The sequence below is a fragment of the Lineus longissimus genome, chromosome 4 (assembly GCF_910592395.1).
Source record: "Lineus longissimus chromosome 4, tnLinLong1.2, whole genome shotgun sequence".
In the NCBI taxonomy this organism is placed as follows: Eukaryota; Metazoa; Nemertea; class Pilidiophora; order Heteronemertea; family Lineidae; genus Lineus; species Lineus longissimus.
Genome location: NC_088311.1, coordinates 6,586,627 through 6,610,755, shown reverse-complemented (window position 1 = coordinate 6,610,755; position 24,129 = coordinate 6,586,627). Strand labels below are relative to the sequence as shown.

Here is a 24,129-nt window from a genome sequence, read left to right as displayed (position 1 = left end):
CACAAATGCAGCTCATCTGTAGACGTCGTACCAATGACTGCCTAATCCATACATCAGCCCCACACTGAGTTCATATATCATCACCTATTGTCAGACTTTTAACCCCTTGAAGGAAAAGTGGCTGAGGGAGATAATGTGATGTTTTTTTCTATTACACTTTCTCAATGGAAAACGCTTGATCACTTGCTTTTACACTGACCAATCAAGTCAGAACGATTCATCCTGTTTCCTCACTATTCTACATGTAACCTTTTATTTTTCCACGTGCAAGGCGATAGCATCCAATCTCGTCAATGTGTGTAGCCTGATACACGCTCTTCCTGGGGATAATGCCAGCCACAATCATATGTGCCATCCAGATATTACTTCAACGAGCGGATAAACCTAAGCTTTTGTACTTGCCTGACAGAAGGTATGTTGTGACATTATCAAGCTCTTATGGCTAAACAGCCAATGCTGCAACAAGAACAGTGTTTTTTTTCATATCTCAGCTTAAAGAAGAAGATACTTCTTTGGAATGAGAATGCCACCAAGATCTTCTTGGATTAAAAGAAAGCATTTTCCCATGAATACTTTGTAGAATATAGTTAGCAATAAACCTCTGTCATGTTTGTATATTCACGCAATCAGTCTGCAAAAAACACTGTGTCAACCTGTTTAAGCCAGTGGAGGCCCAAAGGCCTATTTAGTACAGATGCCCCTAAACTGACTTAAACATGCGGACACAGTATATAAAGGAGTCCTAGAATTGTGACTATGTGCAATTATTCCAGTGATTACCAGACACTGATTTATACGAGCACCATCATATTTGCATGCAATGAAAAACGCCACATTATCGTAAAAATACCGCTTGATCAATACGAGAGCGTATCGACCTATGACCACTGTACGAATCTTTCCTCGAACGTTCTCTTTACCATCAGCCTCATGAATGATGAACACCCGATGAACCAACCAAGCGAACTCAAAGATAACAGCCCCGCGCAAAAATAAACCCACCAATAAATTAATATATCGTTGGCTAAGTCAGTTTGGCATGGAATATGAAGTTTCCAATTATAGTCAAAGACGGCTCATTGGAAACTAGATTAAAGTAAGCTGTAGTGTCTCCGGGCTATATAGAAATATCTAATTAAATTAAGCGATGTCTTTGAGTAAGATCAGATGAAATCATCAGAATTCATAAACAAACCTCCTCCCACTGACATAAGAAGAAGACTTTTTCCGGTCGTTTTATATTCTCCGCTGACACCTCGTACAACTCGAGGCTTCAATCTTTATCTGCACCTAATAGAAAAAGCTCCTGAAGCCTCGCCAAGCTCCATCTCCTCTCGTCTTCATTGACCACAAATCCACCAAAAGCGCTAGATCATTTTCACAAATGCAGCTCATCTGTAGACGTCGTACCAATGACTGCCTAATCCATACATCAGCCCCACACTGAGTTCATATATCATCACCTATTGTCAGACTTTTAACCCCTTGAAGGAAAAGTGGCTGAGGGAGATAATGTGATGTTTTTTTCTATTACACTTTCTCAATGGAAAACGCTTGATCACTTGCTTTTACACTGACCAATCAAGTCAGAACGATTCATCCTGTTTCCTCACTATTCTACATGTAACCTTTTATTTTTCCACGTGCAAGGCGATAGCATCCAATCTCGTCAATGTGTGTAGCCTGATACACGCTCTTCCTGGGGATAATGCCAGCCACAATCATATGTGCCATCCAGATATTACTTCAACGAGCGGATAAACCTAAGCTTTTGTACTTGCCTGACAGAAGGTATGTTGTGACATTATCAAGCTCTTATGGCTAAACAGCCAATGCTGCAACAAGAACAGTGTTTTTTTTCATATCTCAGCTTAAAGAAGAAGATACTTCTTTTTGGAATGAGAATGCCACCAAGATCTTCTTGGATTAAAAGAAAGCATTTTCCCATGAATACTTTGTAGAATATAGTTAGCAATAAACCTCTGTCATGTTTGTATATTCACGCAATCAGTCTGCAAAAAACACTGTCAACCTGTTTAAGCCAGTGGAGGCCCAAAGGCCTATTTAGTACAGATGCCCCTAAACTGACTTAAACATGCGGACACAGTATATAAAGGAGTCCTAGAATTGTGACTATGTGCAATTATTCCAGTGATTACCAGACATTGATTTATACGAGCACCATCATATTTGCATGCAATGAAAAACGCCACATTATCGTAAAAATACCGCTTGATCAATACGAGAGCGTATCGACCTATGACCACTGTACGAATCTTTCCTCGAACGTTCTCTTTACCATCAGCCTCATGAATGATGAACACCCGATGAACCAACCAAGCGAACTCAAAGATAACAGCCCCGCGCAAAAATAAACCCACCAATAAATTAATATATCGTTGGCTAAGTCAGTTTGGCATGGAATATGAAGTTTCCAATTATAGTCAAAGACGGCTCATTGGAAACTAGATTAAAGTAAGCTGTAGTGTCTCCGGGCTATATAGAAATATCTAATTAAATTAAGCGATGTCTTTGAGTAAGATCAGATGAAATCATCAGACCTGTTTGAGAGTATTGACCGGCGGGACAATGGTCTCCCGGCGATCTGACAGGTTGGGTGTTTAGGTGTGAAATAGGTATTGACAGGTGAATGTGGGTTAGGAAGGACAACAAGGCGCTGATGTTGCGACTTAATCAAAGACGAGGAGTGGTTGTGTGGGCGCTGACTGGGAAGCTGGCAGCGGTGGATGTAAAGTGACAAATGTACCACTTTGATATCTTCCCTAGGCATGTTTTGCCATTGAAACATAAAACATGATGCATCACAAATCAAAATGCCAATGGTTCTTGTCAACTAATTTTAAAGAAAACGAAGAGGGATTCTTCATCAGGCATGTCAGGTGAACCCGTTCAGCTACAAGGTTTAAAATTCGGTTCAAAAACATCTTGGCCTTTCTCTAGATATCGCAGAATGGGCGACCTCATGATTTATTCAGAGAAATTCATCTTAATTTTAACTTTGTCGCTTTCATCTGCCTTTCAACAACACAATTAGTAGCTTCGCGCAATCACCCACACCTCCCCAACAAAACGACAAAAATACCTCGATTTCTTGACCTTTGTAATCAAACAGGAACTTCAGAAGAACGACCTTTACACCTTCCATGATAAAAACCACACCCAATCAAAGTTGGAAATGAAACTGCATCAGAAATGATACTGCTGCTTACAAACAAGACACAACTTAAATCCAATTTTTGAACTGGAAATTCAGGCGACGCTAAGACCTCCGGAGGCATGTGGAGAATTTCAAAACTATATCTCCAATATTCACAGACTCTGCTGTGTGAATCATATACAAAACTGGTCTATATTTGTCGATAATTGTTGTTCTTTGATAATCAGGTCGAAGCACCACTGAAAAGGTAGGGATCGTTTATCGATATTGCGTAGTTTACTTCAAGTTTCATTCGGAAATTTCCCGCAAAGCTGACAGGGAACGTCACCTCGTGGCATTTAATGCAGGATTGAAAATGGATTTGTATCGAGCGGCGCTGATGAAATGGTAAAACATAGAGATAGAAGGTCTTTGTACTCAGGTATATTCAAATTTCAACACATATCTCCAAAAGGTTTTTATATCAAGGTTGATCACATTGGTTATGGAATGTATTGAACGGAACATAACCTATTTCATATCGAACCGCCCTGATGAAATGGTAAAACATATATAGTGATGGAGAGGTCTTTTGTATTCAGTTTTTTTCAAATTTCAACGAGTATTTCCAAAAAGGTTTTAAATGTGATCAACATTGATGACAATGATTTTGAATGTAACATGAGCTGATTCAAAATATCTGTGAAGAGTACCAAACCTGCTGAAATTCAACTTTGCTCTATAAGCGACCTTGCCATACTAGATGAATTCAGGCAATCAATATGACCTAAGATCCTCTTGTTCCAGTCCGCAAACCTGCGGGACTTAGCAACTGGGTGCAAGCCACATCAACTGTACTCTCAAATGAAGTGAAAACCTCACCACATAATGTTAACTGTGCTGGTCCTTGAGGAGTAACAAATCTTTGAGCATATTTTCTTTGTGCGGCCACCAGAAAACCTAGCTCATCAAGTGAATCGCCACAAGGGAATCAAACAAGTAGATGTAATTGTTTATGCTGGGCTCTGCCAGCCAATTTGTTTGGAACAGAACAAGAAAATGAGATGGGTGAATGAGTGGTTGCTAGGGTACGCAAGAGTGGTTTGGACCTGTAGCATATCTTTTTGGAGATTTTGAGCAATTTTGAAAGAGATGCCCCAAAACATGCTAACTGCTAAAAAATTTTCCATGCTATTTAGCACTTTCAATTTTGGCATTCATGAATCTGATTCGAATTCCACAAACCTGCTGACTGCAGTTAGGCCAAAATAAAACAATAGCAGGTCATATATCAGATTTTTATTATGATGATGATATTTGGCGACGTGACAAACTCACCATTATTTCACGGGACGCTGTGCCCAATTCTTACGGTGAATTATCCTTGAACGGGCAAACCGGACCTAAAACTACCCAGGGAACGACAGATGAGAGGTCTTAATTAGCAATGAAGTTGTAAACTAAGTCAGCGATGATCCTTATTGTCTGCAAAACCCGACCTGGCTCCCCGGGGTATTATCTCATGCAATCAAATTGTATATTAGTTTCATCATGTTCATATTTTCGTTCCAAATCATCAACCAGCCAGAAAGGGCTTAATGTTCCATATGGAATAATGTCGCTGATGTCATCATCAACTATTCATTGCAACAGGATTAATCACCTGGCTGATAGGGAGCGTCACAAAATCTGCCGATTGCCAAAATGATACTAAAACCGTCAATCTGCGGGAGGGAGGGGGATGTCAAAATTGAGCCCAAAATCATCTTTTTCTGTTTGACAGTAAACATATATATTTTTCACCTCTCACAGGGTATAGGGTTCAGACAGGGCATGTTTTGAGATGGTCCCAACCTGAACATATTTGGTTGAGCGAATATGGCCAATCTAGGGGAGGTGGTGCAGGTCAACTTTGGGTGTGGCAATACAAATCCTTGTCATATAGCTCAAGGTTGAGGAAGATACCTGAATCGAAAAATTAGATACACTCCAGCAAGCAATGACCATTGAGGCTACATTTGAAACAATGCTATGGAATGTGATACTGCAAAAACGATGAAGGCAGAAAGGGAAACTGGCAAACTGACAAACAGAAATGACAACGGCGCTGAAGGCACCTCAAAGAAAAGAACAGGCATGTTGACCTGTTTCCTGTAACGCAAACATCGCCAGCAACCACGGGAAGTCGCTCGCTGTCCTAGTAACTCATTAATGGAAGGTTTCCGGATCACTGCGTGTATTTGATATGATGAAGGGAAACAACTGCATCAATGACGACAAAGCTCAAAATGGCAAAACATGCTGAAAGCAATGGATACACTTTGTGACAGTTCAACGCGCCATCAAACTGCTATGTCATCATGGTCACATTTTGGTATGTAGTATTCACACCAAAACATTCAAGAAGACAAGACCATACCGAAAATGATTTCAGTCTTCTCAATTATGATCCTTCAATTTGTTAACCATTTTTAACAATTTTACAGCATCAAAGCAACCCTAATAAGGTTTTTTTGATGATCAATGTTCCCATGACCAGCTGATACCATCATAAGTCTTGCTCAACCACTGCATTGTATCCAAGGCACATTATACACGATAAGAGGGGACGCAGAGCAAAATTGGATGACCACAAATTATGGTAAATAGCCAATAAGAGAAAATGAAGATTCACGAGGCAAATATGATGGGACGCTGCACCTTACATGCTGCTGGTGTCGGCCATAATCGTACGAATAACGAAATGAATGTGGCAAACACGAGGGAGGGTGCAGAATCAGAGTTAATGGACATCTAATTCATGCCATTGTCTGACTGCAGCATGGTTTGTATACAAATGCGGAATCCTTGACATTTGGATTTCTTTTGAAAGGGATTTGTCACCTTCTGCCAATTACAGAGATGAAATAAACTGTGATAAAGACAGTATAGAATCAGTACGTTACTCATCACATTCTGAACTGAAATTGGCAATGCAAATGCCATTTTTCATTCAATTCAATTCCATTGTCCATATGCGATTGTCTCAAATTCGATTGTGATAATGTTCAAGAACACGTTCATCTTTGGTTACAATTCTAGCATAAAATCGCTCTAAGCAGTTTCAATGAAGGAACAGATGACAAGGGACGATGCTGAGTCACTATCAGGTTCAACGGTAATTGGGTTGTCATCCAAATTAAGAATGGACACAAATCTTCTACAAGCCATTGCGATTGTTCCTTTCCTTCAGACAGTGAATAAGACAGAAGAAATCTACTAACTCACATGATGCAAAGGTAAAGCTTTTGTATATTGGGAGAATGGATGTGACGAATAGAAGCAGAGGCAATATCTAGTTCACTTTACCATTCCATCAGAACAATGTGGATAATACTCCCCAGGCAGTGATTATTTTGAGAGAAATCTACATAAGTTGGGCAAATGTAAAGCATTTGCGTCATGACATGTTTTGGAAGACAAAACAAAGCTAGCAGGCACTGTGACTTGTTCTGCGATAAAATCACTGTTTACATTACTGGAGTGGTTTCAATTGCCTCTGGAAATGCGGCTGACTCTTCCACCCTCATCTCTCAGCAGCATTCGACTACTTGATCTTAGATGTTCTGCCAGGAAACATTAGAAGCGAGTGATCCATTCTGGAAGTCTTCAAGACTGGATTAATCCTCCAACCTATTTCAGACTGTCGATAGTAACACATTTAGGGTGAATTTATGTGTCTCGCCGGGAATCGGTCGATTTCACTTGTAATTGTACCGACTTAAAATGTTATAAGCATCTACTTAAGCGCATAATGGATTTCAAGACCATTTGCAGCAACAAGTGAAATTCCTGCTCGAGCAGTTGTCAAGGTGGATTCTGAGATCAGATTAGCCCATTCTGAGACATACAGAGTGGCACTGTAGAAATGTTTACATTGCCATCAGCGCCTCTAGGTGTGATTGCGACTATCTTTTACTTCTAAGTCACATTCACGGAAGATAGACATCCTATTGGCACTCAGTTTGAATTTCCTGATTCCTGTCAGCTAAAAGCTCAAGTGAAGTTCAGACCAACAAGAGTGATGCATTTCACATCTAAAGAAAGGGCGTCGGTAACCTGGTACAAAAAAACGCTTGAAAGAATTCTTACTACATCTTGTGGAATATCAGAAGAGTTCGCCATATTTCATGAACTATAATTGGTCCCAGAAGTATTGAATATCATCAGAAGAAAGCGTGCAGCGAGTCCCTTGTGAAAACTTTTCAACTTGTTGAAAGTAATTTCCATTTAAATTGGACTTTTCTAGGCCACAGGGATCGAAAGTTTGAGTCAAAAAGAGAATATTAAAGGATTATTTGCACACACAGGACATAAACTTAACTCGAGTGTGGCAAATGATTCAATCATCACAAGCTGACGGGAAGAGGATTTGACAGAATTATCACAATAGGAAAGTTGATATCTTGGTGGAATCCTAGACCAAATATTAGATCAATGCCATCACTTACGAATTCAAAGTATTCAAAATGTGGTGAAAATGGTGAAGAAGTGCATACTGTGAATGTACAATACCAATCTCATAGTTTCATGTGTGAACCAAGTTGGTAGAACATTGCCTAAAAAGTAGCCGATTTCATCCTCAAATTTCTGCAGACATCAAAGACAATTGTTAACAAAGAGCTCAAGGTGAGGGAATCCATCCTGGAATTGAGCACAATATCTCTAAAGCCGATGACAAAATGGCCGTAAGGAAAAATCTACTGGGTATCATTAGGGCAAAATGGAGATTGCCTGGCAGGCATGATGTAAGCAGAGGTAAGCCAAACACGGGCAGTGGTAAGCCACGATGGCCACGATTCATTACTCTGTATGCCACAACTAAGGAAGCTATAAGTTTAAACTGTGATGCACCATCTTCAAAATCTCTTAATCTAGTCATCAAGAAGATTGCTCACCACAGGGTGACTGCTGCCTCCCTCGCCGCCACAACCGAAGCAGTTAATGGAACCGATGGCAAAGTCCGCCACATAAACACCTTCTCTTTATATGCTAATACATGCCGCCCAATGAATAAGATGCGATTGATATCGCTTCTGGCTTCGTTTGCCGTTGCGTTGATGAAATGGCCAATATGTGTCAGAGATTCCACGCTGGTGGTGATATTAGAAGAAAGCGCTGTGGAAATGGGTAATTTGTATCATGATTCTCCTCACAATTCTCCATGTATATAGAATGGGAGGGTCGGTAAAGAGACAGCATTACCGTCTGGTAAGAATGGAAGCTTTTTTAGTGGCAATGGATGTAACAGAGAAAGGAATTGATGAACTTAGCAAGGAAACGGATTTGAAGCTGGGTGCACACAGAAGTCAAATTCGGCAAGATCATTTTGCAGTGGTCTTAGAGATCTTATTTAAATAGAAATGAACTATTTGTTTTATTGGCTTCAGAAGGATTCATCTTAAGTCTTCAACAACAAAGTGTCATAAAACAAAACAAGACTGCTGGAACCCTTTCCTGTAGATAGGAGGGGCTCTTAGCCTCAGCACAATTCATAAGATGACAGAAGTCATTGAGAAAACAGCCCTTTTTATCACTTTTGCCCTCTCGTAGCCACAATCCATCATTTTCAGCACCAGCAGATTGTCTATTGATGAACATCGACTTACTGTACTTTTGATGATAACGCCGGTATCATTATACCGAAGAACTTGAACTTACCTAAAAAAGAATAGAAAGAAAAAACATGATTAGTATGGTGTGAAATATTTTTTTCCCCTCTTTATTGACCGAAATATTGATATTTTGATAATGAAAACACAACATATTTATGATAGTGGCTGCCATCATTCATCAAGAAGTAATTGTTGGTCATTTCCTTGATGTTTTTCATTATTTTCATATTTCATTTCTACAAGAAAAAATATTTCAATAAGAGAAAGGATGGCTTACTTGTGACGGATGGTGGTTATTTATCAATCTGAGCTCGCCTAGATGCTCATCCTCAGGCACTGTGCTAATTAATCCCCCATTACCAAGCCCCAATAAATAAAAGTTTTTTCCTTCGCCTAATTAGCCATTAGTAATTAATTCATACTGAGCATTCTAACAAACCAATGAATAATGCCCGGAATATGAATAATTAACACACAACCGCCTTATGCTGACGGGTCACACAAGAGCCTGTTATTGCCCGCTCCAATAAAAGGGGCCCTGCCTGTCAGAGTGAAGTGTTGACCACCCATTTTATTGATAGGTCTTGACCAGGTTCAGGAACATTGCGTGTCATATTAATGGCTCGGCCCAGGGTCGATAGGTTGGTCAGGCAATATCTAACTGTTCGGGAAATAACGCCATGAACCGTCCCGTACAGCGAATATTTTTCAGACTGCCAAAACTGCCTAAGTCTGAGACTTATCGATTATATTGCTGACGCATGGAGTAACATTTTCTATCCTCTGAGTTTCCATTATTACATGTAGGCCTATATTTTCATGTAATTATAAATCTTATTATGATATTATGATATGCTAAAAACCTTTAGGGAAAGGCTGAAATATCATACATCAGACATTGCTTGAAAGACTCAACACATGACATTACAATTTTTGCATGAAATGCGAACTGTCCAAAAAACCCTCTTTGAAACAGCAAAGCCTCTATTTTTCAATGTGGTATTGATATCGGACATTTTCCTGAGCACTGCCCTAGATATGTCTGAATATAATGGGTGACCTTGAGACTGGAAGTGGAATAGCGTTGATCCTCACCGACACAGAGAAGTGAAAGAGAGATCATGTTGATCAGTACTTGTAACTTTCTTGTATACGTCCGGCTGACTTTTTGACACTTCATAATTTCAATCAGCAGCATCGGATCACGACATCTCAACGAATGTCACAGGCCAATTATTTAACATATTTTGAGCCTCAAAGTACATGAAGTTAAAAGACCCAGTCCTCGAAGTCATGTTCACTTTCCACCCTTTCCACGCAATTTTTTACATGATTTTTTTGTTGGAAACTCAACAGACAAAATGGTAAGTGTCATAGGTTATATTTAAAATGATACAACAAATGAGTGATAGCAATTCTCATCCAGATTGTAAACCGAGCCGATCCTTCCCCCAGAGGATCAAATCGTGATCGTCTACTAATGAGAATGCAGGCAAACTCAAACAAGTCTCCTTCAAGCTTTAATAACATGATATATACCTACATTAAGTATCTCAATGGGCTCCAATAGTGGTATTGGATTTTATAATTTCATAACATGCGGGATTCAGTAAGATATGCACCGGGTATGACGATACCATGGGATCTGGTATGCAGCATAGATGCAAGAGTGTGTACACAGTATTGCTCTCACCAAAATCTTTAATCAGTGCTCTTGAGCATATACTGGTATCAATGACTCTTCTACAAGTGAAGAGGGCATTGAAAGAACCAGATCCCACCAGCAACCAAAAACAAATAGATGAGAAGACATCTTGTTTTAACCCTGTAGTCAGTTGCAAAGGAACACATCCATGTTAAAAGTTCAAGAAGCATCATAAACACTGTGGCCTCGTATTGCCAAGACCACCAAGACCCCTAATACGAAAACACAGAACCTTTGACTGCTTTGAACAGACTTAGCCCCAGGGGAAGGGAAGAACATCTAGCTAAGGGAAACTCAGCTACTGGGCGTGCCAAAGCTAAGAAAATACCAGATTAGCGAGGCCTTTTTGGTTGTACCTTCATGTAAAGATGACCCGTGTTTTGGTCTTAACAACACACAATGACCGCCGGTCTAATAATTCATCAGGTCAAGCAGAGCGGCCACAGAACCTCCACACCATGGGAAAAGAAGTTGCTAGGAGATGAAACTTATTGAATCACTATGATAGCATGTACCATATACAGATCATCTTGCCCTAGGGCTTTGGTAACTACTGTCCGGTATTCTACATCCTGTTCGGTAAGCACATTATGCAAAATATCATCGGCCAGGAAAACCACCTGTGCAGTTGCAACGCCAAATTTGGTAATACGGAAGTGTGCGTCAGAATGGCTCCAACTCACATGAATTGCATGGGTCAATAAAGGGTTGACTGTTCCCCAGATGAAATAAGGCAATTTGGCCTCTTTAACACATAGTCATCGCCTTCAGCCCATTTGGTGTACCCCGGCCCCATCACAACTATTGTACAAACACAAACTTGAATATCGTTCATACACAACTCCTTTTAGAGCTAATTTTCTCGTATCTTGTTTTATCAAATGTCAAACCCCTATTGAACACCAAAAACACAAGATTCAAATATCATAGAGGTATTCACAAAGCACCACAAGGAATTCACAAAGCAACGCACAGAGGCATCTGACTCCCTAACTTGAAACACTAACTCTTTTTGAGGATACTAAAGTGTGGTTTTGAGATCTGACACTTCTCATGACACCAAAGTTATTCAATTATCCTTTCTTGGATGGTTTCTCGATTGATATACGAGATGTGTGAACTTCACGATACCAATTCAGGCAGCTGGAGTGCGAAAGAAAGAAACGTTCCGAGTGGGAAGCCTTTTAGGTACCTTGAAAGTAGGTGATGGTGCTCCCTCTAATATCAACTCTTCAAAATATAATTTTCCTAGAATTTGAATGAAGAGAGAGCTTGAGCAACAGAAGAAGCTTTGACCTCACAGAGGTCATCTACATCACCCTAAGCAAAAATGACCCAAGGCCCTTGATGGCCACTGAACCCACCAAGCCAAAACAGCCGTATCAAATCACCAACACAATATCTGGCCGATTCAAATTCAAAACTTGTCACACTCAGATCAAAATCAGGATACTCAACGCACTTGCACCAAAGGCAAGATTTCATTACTTTCAACAACAACAAAACAAGTCCTTATTGACGAGATCATTTCCTTTACAAATATATTAGTAACACAGAAGTGTTCCATCGGCAAATGAAACTCTCCAGTTGACATCTAGAGTAAATGCTTTAGTAAAAGAAAGGAAATGCAATAAAGCCACTGTAATTATGTTACTACGAGGCAAATAATAATTACTTTTTCACTTTTTTATTGCTGGGAAGATTCGTGTGAACTTTTGATGGAGGATACTTAATGACGAAATGAGATACCAACTGGCGACTTGGAGAGCTAGCAACAGTGATATCAACTTGGAAAACGGTGCATCGATAAAGTACTGAGGTCCTGCCAATCATGAAGAAACGGCCAAACATTTTGGACCGTATCTGGTGCTCTAAATTGGGAAAGTGATTATTAGCGTAGTGGCAGGAAATGACTCCCACTCCCTTGGTTCCAACTCAATCATTTGGGCACTACACAACCACTTCATATTAACCAACTGGTGGTAAAGGGAATTGGAACTCAATTTTTTTTTTCATTTTCGCAAAACCTGGGAAATTCTTCTCAAATAGTAGAAAAGGATATTGGGACCCAACTTAAAAACATTTATAGGCCCACGGACTTCAAAGGAGGAAATAGGAAACAGATATTAGAAGGACCCCATAAAACAGCTAATTGCTTTTTAGATCTCGGGACGGTGGTTTTGAGTCGATGCAGAGGCCGAAATCGGGGCCAGCAGGGACAAGAAACAGGTATTAATTTCTACTTGCCCTTAGACACCTCAATATAACATCTAGTAAACGAAACGGGAAATCCTGGCCACGGATACAAGTTGCGCGCAAGTGTGAAAATGGGCGAGTCAACATTCAATGGAGTCAGTGATAGAGCACATGCTGAACGTCAGCCAGCATCCGTGAAATATATGCAAATTAGCTGCAGAAAAGGTAATCAATAACATGATTTTTAATGTACGAGGTCTCAAAGTGAAGTTCTGGTTAGGTTCTGGCTACAGAGACACTCGTCCATCACACTGGGGAAAATAAACTTACAGTTGACTTTTAGGTTGATTTGATACTTTTTGATAATTATGTACACGGCTCAAAATACATAAAAGCTAAGATGAGTTGATGCGTTATTTATCAAGTTGGTAGAATCTATCTAGTTGGTACACACGGGGACCCCAATCACCTTAGCAATATCACTTGGCCTCAGCTGCTCACAGCTTATATTGGGTTCACAGCCTGAGAGACAGCAACTTTAAATTTTTCACTATTATGGCAGATTCTCAGAGAAATCCACACAGCTACATAGCCTCACTTATTTTGGTAGCATCGAGGACTATTCCTATTTCTACCCATTTGCTACTTTGTCCATTACCACAGAGATCCTGAGAAGAATGTGATAGATGAATTTTCATCCATTTACCGGCGGGCAGCGTCCCTGCGGGGAAGTGTCTTTGGCTCCAGGGTATAGTGGTGATCAAGGACACCACGTGCATGGTCAGAACAGTTTCAACACCAAGCATCGGCAGGCACTCTTACATCGATGTTGATGACTCGAAACATTGTACATTGATACAAATTCTATTCAAGAATTCTATTCAAGTTCCAAAGGGTTAACTGTACATGATGTTCTAACACAAAGTACGTTTAAAGAGTACGATAAATTAGGAAATTTGAATCCTGGTGGTATGAGAATTTATGACATATTGTTCCTGTGGGGCCAAACTCCTGAGAACGAATCCTGAACGGGCAGGTACAGAATACCAATCATTTCAATTATTGATTTTAAATCCACTTTACTGGAGTGGAAACACTCAGAGAAATGGCCTGTAACAATCTTCAGAGGCCACAATATATCGAGCTTTAGCAGGATTTGCCGTGGCTGAGGGCACAGTGGTTTAGCGATTACAGATGTTGGTTGATAAATGGTTGAAGATACAAAGCATCTAGACACACAAGTCTTTGAGATTACAACGCCCGCCGGCCACACACTCTCTTATTGCCAGTTTAAGGAATTTTGGAGTTGGTGGGGGCATTTTCAAACCAAAAACTGAAAGGTTGTGACTTCCTGCTGATGTGGGAGTTAGCGGCATGCAGACTCTCTTTGATCTTTCTCTACATGTTTCAATTCTTTGAGTGACAGCTAAAACATTGCTGTTTTTTTCCCAGCTACCGACTGTCATCTCCAGAGGCACATTGGCAGTCATCCTTACTGTGAGTGCCAAGCCAAGCATACCGAATGCCAAAACTAACTCATTGGGTAAATGTTCGCAGTGAATTTCAATAAGATCATGCCCAGCCTATCAGTCAATTTTAAGAAAATGGATGCACTTTGAACTGAATCAATCAACCACAAGTTAGGAAGTGACAAGACACTTTTTCATAGATTCTACAATTGGACCATGGACCGCTGAGGACTAGTGATGGACACTCGGCTGGAAGTTAAGAGTTCCCTCGTTCAAACCTCACAGTCAGTGTGCGTCTTTGTCTTACTAGCCTGTATAAATGGGTACCGGTCAGAAACCCTCTGGTTGTGGCACTGACTGAGCACCTCATCTAAGTTCAACTGAAAGGTTTTAGGATTGACTCGGGTAAAAGTGTGGAGAGATGTCAAATACCCTTTTCTGCCTGAATGTGAACTTTAATGATATTTCACACTTAGTGCTGGATTTTGAGACCTTGACAATTCAACAAACAACAATGAACTCACCCAACGTTTGGAGCACCCATTCAGTCATTATCAGCTTAAGCAATGCATCGTTAATGGATGCCATGACAAGGCAACGAAATATTCCTGAGAAAGCACCACTAACGAGAATTATCCAAACAAACGCATGATATCCAAAAGATGTAACTAGTTGTGGCCCAGACGTCCGAAAATCCAAACGCCGTAAATCCAAAAATGGCTGCATTCAAGCAAATCGGAGCATAAATCACGAAGAGATGCTTCAAAGTCAATAATGTTACGTTTATCCCTCCTTTAGAAATCCTCGTTAAATCCCGAGTCTAATCCTATTGAGTCCGGATCTGAGTTTTAGAAATGAGAGTCCCCGGTTATCCACTTGTATTGTGTGCTAAGACTGAACTGGAATGAGCGCGTGTGCCGAGTGTGTGAGTAGCTGGTACTGATACCGAGAGAGAGCACGCACCACAGTGCTTGTCAAACAGAGCCGCGACGTACAGTTATTGATAACTTAGTACACCTTATGTGGTACGCGAAGCAGGACACATTCACTGGTTCTGAATGCGTATTGGTTAGCAGAGGCAGAGTGAGGAAGCTGAAGGACGGTACTGAACAGTATCGGTGAATAGTGCCTATAGCGTGGAACAAGAAATCAATGAGAATAGTTATCGGGATTGTGACATAACCGTGCGAAGCGTTGGCTAATATGGAACAGTCTGATACAAGATGTAGGCAGAGAAAAGGCAAGAATATATTCCAGTGGGTGTTAAATCTTAACTATCCACATCAGCGGTTGATCAAAAGCGTTCAAATAGATGACACATGATGCATCAATATGTTGTTGTTAGCTGTGACGCTAGTGCTAACGACGTCGATGTTTCCGTTACGTGAAACCTACTTCACCTGCAGCGGGAGGCAAATCATATGAACTTTAGCACGTCAAAGATACATTTTCACACCATATATGTAAATCTATTGTATTGATAACTGATAATCAATAAATGTGTTACAGATCTTCAATTAGTTGATACACTCTTTTCTCAAATACCTACGCAGGTTGTCCACGTTGTTCAGTGTTTGTCATGCCGTTGTAATTTATTCTAGAAATTTTTGAAATGTTCAGGTTTCCTCGATATCAAGGACTGGCTTATTGATTGAATGATATTTTCAGAAAAGCGAAATAGAGAATAGAGGATGCAATAATCTATATCGCAAATGAGAATTTATGCATTATGTCAAAACGACATAGCTACTAACTAGTTTTGTTTATTTATTTTTCCCCAAACATGTCTGACTTCTGACAATAGAGTTTACACACCAGGTTGACAGACTCAATTTATAGTTCCTGAAAATGAAGCAATCATCCCAGGTACTGTCACTTTTCGAAATTCGATAAATTTCAGAAGTTGACATATTTGTTATGTAGTTTCTTATATCAAAGGTCCCCAGGACTTTTTCATGAGCAGACAGCACCAAGCTTTTCATGGCGCTTAAAAGATGGCAGTGGAATTCCCAAAGGGCCATGCACATTAGGTCGACAGGAAGACATTGATTGAATCAGAGATAGGATGCCTCATGAGACGAGGCTGAATGGGAAACGGTACAAGCTACAAGGCATCAATAGCTACAGAGTGTCAATCCAAGGAACTCAATGGCGGGGTGAACGACTCAAGGCAGTAATGAGGGATCGATACGAGTGGTGAAGACGACACCAGGTAGATCAAGAAAGGGGCGCCGAGATCACTCTCTCAACTGTTAACAGCCAATATGCACACCTAAAAGTACTCTCTGCCTATTCCAATGTATCCTGAGCCACATCCAATATACCCTCAGCCACATCCAATATACCCTTAGCCTTGTCCACTATACCCTCAGCCTCGACTAATATACCCTCAGCCACATCCAATATACCCTTAGCCTTGTCCACTATACCCTCAGCCTTGTCCAATATACCCTCACTCAGCCTCATCCAATATACCCTCAGCCTCATCACCGATACATCATCATTTAACCTCTAAATGGCTACAGCCAAGTCATATTTATTACATAGAGTCACAATGAGCATCTCCAGCTTCAATACCAAAATCTACACACCATATTCATCATTTTGAAGGCAGTATTTGAGTTGACACATATAAATGATGTTGCCCATCAACATTTTCATACTTTATGTGATGTGATGCAACCAAGCGCTGAGATTTTCTCAACTTCAACAATATCCGCCGACACTAGCAATATATCCATAATTGATAGGACCATCGCGATACGACCATCCCACATTGGCGGGAAAAACAATCGAACAGCATCGGTGTCAAGCAGTACAAACAAACCGGCCCTAAAAACAAACTCAAAGGACTTTTAAAAGAGTTGCTAAAGGCTGGAGAAGAAACTTGTCAGATCCCACGGCAGCCCCCAGCACTTACTCCATTGAACTGAATGGGGGTGGCAGTGCCGATCTTAAAATCAAAGGAATGCTGCTGTCATTTAAATGTGAACTGAGCGATAGTTATTTCATCTGTGATTGGATTAATTCTCTTGATTTCTGTATTAGGATTTTGCTGGTAATGCATTGGGAGTTATTGTAAAGTTGAATTGGGATAGACGAAAATTTAAAGGTCAATGGTAACACACGTTTAATATGGTACTGAGTTTAAAACAACCTTGGTAGAGACAACACTCACAGCAAGTTACTTTTTAACTGGAGATACCTTGTTTTGTCATGTTTAGGCATTCCGATAAAGCCACAGGGAAAGTACAAAGAGAGATTTCAAGAAACAGCGATTTACTATTTTTCTCAGTCATAACATAAAACCGTTATTCAAACAGGTGTCGTTTTACAACTTAAGAGTTGGAACAAAACTCAGCGGAAAAAGTTGTTATAAACTCGTGACACATTCTCAAACGGGGAAATTCAATATCATCAAACGGGCGGGTGGGGCTGAGAAAATATCAAATCTATCAATAAATCACCTAAATTGAATCATTCGGGATAGCAAATGTCCCCGAGCGCAGACTGGACGAGCAAAATATTCAGCGTGAAAAATTACGTTGGGAATATGACTCGATATGGTCGATAATCAATCAAACATATTACGCTCATGTTCTATTTCACAATGACAGCCACCAGATGAACAAAGGCTATAATCACCGAGTGATTTGTACCGGTTGACCGGACAATGTCACCATCACCAACACCGAGATCATTTTCAGACCGTGGCGCGATGTTGACATATCATTCCATACTATTACTCGAGGTAATCAACATTTTATTCTCGCGACAAAACGTAAATCAGAACATTGTGATAGCCTCACTCGTAAATTGTGAGAATTAGGACTGGCGCAGGGAAACACTGATGGATTGTCAAGTTTTAATGAAAGATTGATAAAACAGTTAATTTGACAAGGCAGGAGGCAGATTGAGGTATGAGGCTATTCATTGATAATACCAACAAGTTCCATATGATTATGGGCCATTCTGGAAATAGCCTCGACAATATTGGGAGAGCTAAATGGCTACGAGCAACTCGAAAATTCACCACTACACCATCAGATGGAAATGATGTCAGCACAAGTAAATGAGCTGTTGGGAACGAGTCATTGTGTATGAGTAAACGAGTCATTGAGAACCACGAAACGAGTCATTCAGCACCAGTACACAAGTCATTGAGCTGTCAGGGTGGTGCAACTTCTGTGCATGTCTTCTCTGAGCTCCCAATTTGATTCCTGGTCAGTGCCAGTATACAAAGGCCTCCAGTCACCCAAGGAATGTGCCAAATTAGACATCGATCAGCTCACTTTATCAATCCACTGTCACTTTTAGTTCACCACCCCATAGTCAGATATCTGCCTTTTTTAGAAATTATGCGAAAGCTCTAAATATCAGCACAAAAAGCTATCTCTCTTCCCATATCATCAGTTTATCGAGATTGATCAAACCACAAGATCAGACTACAGAAAGCCAATAAAATTCTAGAAAGTATACTTCAAATAATCTATTCTGGTTAGCTTTCAAAGAGAATAGACGTTTTGAAACTAATTAGTGGCATTTTTTCAATCATTATTGATTATGGATTTTTAGGAAATATTTGATGACTCACATCTTTATCGATATGACGGAATGTCGACAATAATATCTGATTTTGATGCGCAAACAAATCGATGGGGTATTAAACTTGATAGGAAACTGACTTGATTCAAAACCCTATTCACTGGCAAGAGTTCGCAGCGAAATGCAAGAAAGTCTTCTAGCGACAAGAATGACTTTATACGGGCCCCAGCCATCAGGCTATTGAATCTGTAATATCTGACTCAATTGACTCGTTCAGACGAGCGTGAACGCAGACGAGGAGACTGCAAATGAAGCTGGATAGCTTACGTATCAGCATAATTGATGGAGAATCATGTCTGGTGCTGCCATATGGTGGCACGACAGCAAGAACATTGGGCAGATTTGAGAAATGTCATATGTTGTGCGGAAATGAGGACTACACGTGGAAATTAAAGCCGTGGGAGCGAAAATACAGGTGATCATTAAAATGTCACGAACGGGCTTTTCCAATAAGGTAAGTTTGATTACCATTTTTATTGCTGAAAAGTTGATAACATGTATTGTTCTATTTTCCTGCTGTTGGACTGGTTGATTTTTAAACTGATACCTCAGTGTTGACATGGTGCCCCTCATGTCCTTTGTAAACAAAGACAATTAAGAAGATCCCTTGATACGGGCATTTGATGACAAAACGGGATTAGCTTCTGATTCAGATTCAGTTGCTACGGCAACCACTAAATTCTTCAACTAATCGGTTAACATATAATTACTCGGTATGATCAATTAACTCATTATGCCCCTGAGACATTGCAATATGATTAAACATGTTAAAGGTACAGGATGGTTAATAAACACCATAAATTTAAGGTCTGAGCACCAACTTAGCTCTTTCGAAGGCCAATTTGAAAACAACCATATGCAGTCTTAGCATTCACAAATCTGATAATCTTGATTTTGCCCACTGGCATTATAGCTATCAGTTCTTTCCTTTGCATGAATCGGCACTAACTGATAAACTGCAAATTAATATCTCGTCTAATTACTCAAACCATATCATGCAGCCCCAGGCACGACCAAAGAATGGCACAATATTGCTGAATCCTCCAGCCTCAAAGATGTAATGTCTTTGACAGTGATCATTCATTATAACTTCTCCTTTGTCACGAGTCTGGGCGATCATTTTCACATATTCCGATGACAAAATCATTGAGGTTACTGCTACTACAAAATATAGAGACCTGGAAACCCGATAAAATTTGAGCAATCACCGATTCTTTGTTGCAGGCACCCATGATGACCACTGCAAACAAGCAATTTTTGTTGCATGCAATCGTGATCGCAGTTCACAATGATTTAGTGTGTAACTACTGTCCAGTTCTCAGCAAATTCAACAAATTTTTTATCACAACTACAATATAGTCTAATCTTTTGTTCAATTCCTCCATTTCCATCAGTTGTACATGTAATGAAATTCTAATATTCATTTCTGCACAAAATGCTTCACAAGGGTTACAGTGAAATGTCAATTCATCTCCCAGTGACTATAATCAATCCTCCCCAGTTTAATAACAAATGGTAATAATTAGAGTGAACCATCAATTAAGCCTGACTGACTCATTACGACTGTTGCTTGATTTGAGCGCTAAATCACCATAATTAATCAGCCAAGATAACGAGCCTTTCCATCTCAAATCTTCCACATTGAAAAATAACACAAAGTAATTCTAGAGTTTTCGTTGACAACATGACAATAATTTTCTGAGGCAGAGATGTTGTGTACAGAATGAACCTTTCACCCTGGCATGAATTCGAAAACGTATCATGCCACAAAACAATGCTTTGTTGCAAGTGCATGTAACACCCATCCCAAATGTGTGATTTTTGTTGTGTGTCGCAATTTAAATTTCAGGCTGTAGCAATTTAAATCGCAGGGTGCCTGAGTGTGCTACCGCTAGGAGAATGATTCCACCACGCAAGAGCTAACTCAGAAAAAAGACACTAACAGTGCGAAAAGAAGGATCATATGATATATCACTATAACAGAACTTCTCCTAAAGAAAACTAATCAATACCATTATTGCCAACTTAGCCATAAATTAAGACATTTGCCACCGATGGATATTTATTCATAACTGGCAACGTTGACAGCATCAACATCGCTCCATTTGATCACAAATGACCATTAGTCAACATGATCAAACAGCCAATCACTAATTGACAGTTTTGACGAGAATCAATCAGTCGCAACAGGGTTTGTCTCGAATGTTGTCCGAGTGAAGACAAAAACAACAAGACTTTTATTGAATAGTACAATATGTTCAAAGGACTCAAAGTTTTGAGATTGCGTGACATGAAGATAATTCACAATTGTAAGGGCAGGCAAATCATTAATCCATATCGATCAACACAACTTCGTCGAATGCTGTACGAGAAAACAACCATAATCATGGGGGTAAATATACATTGTACTCTCAAAATCATTTTAAGATTGCGTGATATGAAGACATTTTACCAAGATGATAAGGGCTGAATTACTGCAAATCAATGAACTGACATTGGCTTTATCGGTTGTTATGATGAAATTCCTCAGACACTGGATCTCGATGTGATAGCGCTTTGAGCTTTTTTCGAACACAGGTCACGGAACCAAGCCAAGACTGATTTGAGAGCAAGGTACCTTTCTTTCCCTATCGAGATTTCACACATAAAGTTACAAACACGACCCTTAACTGAACATCGGATTCTCTATTCAACAAGTAGTTGAACCAATCCCTCGCCTGAACTAATCAATTAACTGACTTAAGAGTTCAACTTTTCAGACGACATCAAAAACATGGCAACCAACACATTCTGAATAATCTATAGATAATCAGAACTTCCGTCAAGATTGTTTTACACAAGTACGCAATTTCCACCCATTGCTTTTTACCATGATCCACCAAGGATCGATAGTATTAGTCAGCCGATTGATATTTCAATAATACCTGTGATTGTATGCATTTCCACGATATACTTATATACGCCAATACATTGCCATGGATACAGACCTCGATGAGAAGCAGGTGCTGCCACCATACGTCTTGCAAGATCAACCATTAGCACATACAGGGCCAATAATATTACCACCGCTTCAAACATTTCTTTGACACAAACACAATGCCATCTATCGTACGCTTTGACCGAGACTAAAATGACCATGATTGAAAATCGATGGTGCTGCCATCTGATTATAGCCGTTACTATCACCAATGCAAGTTACCGATACCATCGTGCCAGCTGGTGCTAGAATCGCTAACGACTTGTACTCAGACGAATATCGTCTGGTGGCTCGAGAACAAAACCAGACAGATTCAGTACCAAGGCAGTCAGATACATGGCAGCACTGTAAGTCTCAAAGGAGACTCGATCTTACGCACGTGGTGCATGATGCCTTTTGTCTCGTACACATCACGATCACCAGGGCTGACCGTGAATAAATTAGAGACGATGATGATACTTTCAACCACCATATGAGATGCTCTGAATGATCATAATGAAGTGATCGTGAATTTGACAGGTTTGAATTGTCTGACAGACCCAAGAATCTGAGCAATTTGATAGGCAAGAGAGGCAACATAGTACCAAAATATAGTCCTATTTGTGATCTGACACCATCCTAAGACTATTTCTTCTCAAAATGTTGCCCCATGTGAACAGACAAGGGAAATTGTTGGAAAAATTTACACCCACAAAAAAACTATTCTGAGTTACGCACTCACACTTCCCACAATCCCAACAAGGGTATTTCAGGATGCCTTTTTTCAACCGACAGGGTGATCGGATACCATTCCATAGTCGAGTTCTACATTCAAAGTATCTTTTTTACTCGGAACAGACTATAGGCCTAGTTAATGAGAACCAATCCCAGGTAGATATTAGCAATATCTCAGTTGAATAACCTGTGCTGATACAGCCATTGAAAACTAGTAATTAGGTTTAGGAATAATAATATCGTTATAATTACAGCCAGTAATCAATATGCACTGGGATGTGTAATGATTGAAGAAGTGGTCCACAATTATATGCAGAACAGAATTGAGGAAAAAGACTGGTTACATTTTCAAGGAGGAGGATTTTGGACTGGTCTGGACAATAAGCTATTTCTACATTCCCCTTCCCCTCGTTGGCTTGATCCGACCGGGTTCTTTTCGAAAAAAGTTATGTCCACGTTTACAAAACAATCATCTTATGAGCTGACGACTTGAAACTGATTTCCAAGTACAACGACTAACAATCTCACGCCACTCATGGTGATCTGCGAGATGACGCGCTATCTTGCTGATATCTCAGATAATGGCGGGTTATAAAGCACGCAACCAGAAAACCCGTTCACTTGAATGAGCCTTCTGCATGGCTAATCTTAGGGGCATCAAATTGCGATGACGGAATAAATTCAAAATCATTTATCATCGGCATATCTTGAACTTCTCTGCCCGTTCACGTCATTAGTCTTTTGTGGAGACCCGGCGATGACACTGACGACGCGATATGACCACTTTATGAACTTTCTCGCACAATTAACCATCAGAGCCGCAAGTGCGATAATGAAAAGGTGAATTTATAAATATAATAATTGATTAGCAGGACAGAGGACTTGCCCTGCAGTGGCAAACTACGAGGATTTGGTGACTTGAAACGGCAATGGGGAACTTGAAGGGTAGGGTACACTTTATTTGAAAGATCGACATGTGATTTTACTGGCAATCAGTATGGTTGTACACCAATGGCAACACTCGAAAGCCTTGTCATCGCTGCCATAAAAATATCAAATTGGCCAACAAGCGATCTTTTTTATAGCTCATCACAGGGATAATTATGGATATCCTGCAATGCTGATGAAAATAATGCAACTCTAGACGCTGGTGCACTTGGGCTGTCATCAATAGCCCAATCAAACTCTAATTCATCATGTTCCAATTATTATTTATTGCCTCTCCATGCACCCATCTCCACTATAATGTTGGGGAGAATTGTTGCAATGGGGTTGGCTTGGAATAATGTCTTCCCCGTTAGTAGTGGAGCACATTGAGTAGGAAGATTAGCTCATCTGTCTATGGTGATGGACCAGTATCCGGACAGGGGAAGTGCTACCCCTAGTCACCTAGTGTCAGTGGGGTCACTTTGAAAAGTAGCCTGTGCATGATGCTGTGAACAGGGAAGTTTCACTGCTGGTCACCTAGTCTCATTGAGTACACTACAGTAGGACAAGGACTGGGACAGTTGAGTTAGCCTGGGGTCGAACTAGCATCCCAACAGTGGAGGTTCTACTCCTAGTCACCTAGTCTCATTACACCTAGTCTCACACTACAGTATGTCCAAGACTGGGACAGTTAGCCTGAGCATGGTGTTGAACTCGCATCCCAA

At 40.2% G+C, this 24,129-nt stretch overlaps 1 protein-coding gene across 6 annotated transcripts in view; it reads right to left on the bottom strand.

Annotated features, from left to right (window-relative positions):
* LOC135487302 (tyrosine-protein phosphatase Lar-like) overlaps nt 1-24,129 on the bottom strand; it is a 294,416-nt gene that overhangs the window by 134,686 nt on the left and 135,601 nt on the right. For 3 of the 6 annotated variants that reach the window (XM_064770913.1, XM_064770914.1, XM_064770916.1), the window contains exon 1: nt 14,706-15,169. The exons of 1 other annotated variant lie outside the window; for it this stretch is intronic. In XM_064770913.1, the coding sequence (XP_064626983.1) occupies nt 14,706-14,907 (202 nt within the window). In that variant the 5' untranslated portion in view covers nt 14,908-15,169. Of the gene's footprint in view, nt 1-14,705; nt 15,171-24,129 lie in introns of those variants that run through there. 2 more of the 6 variants (XM_064770911.1, XM_064770919.1) reach the window with 2 other exon arrangements.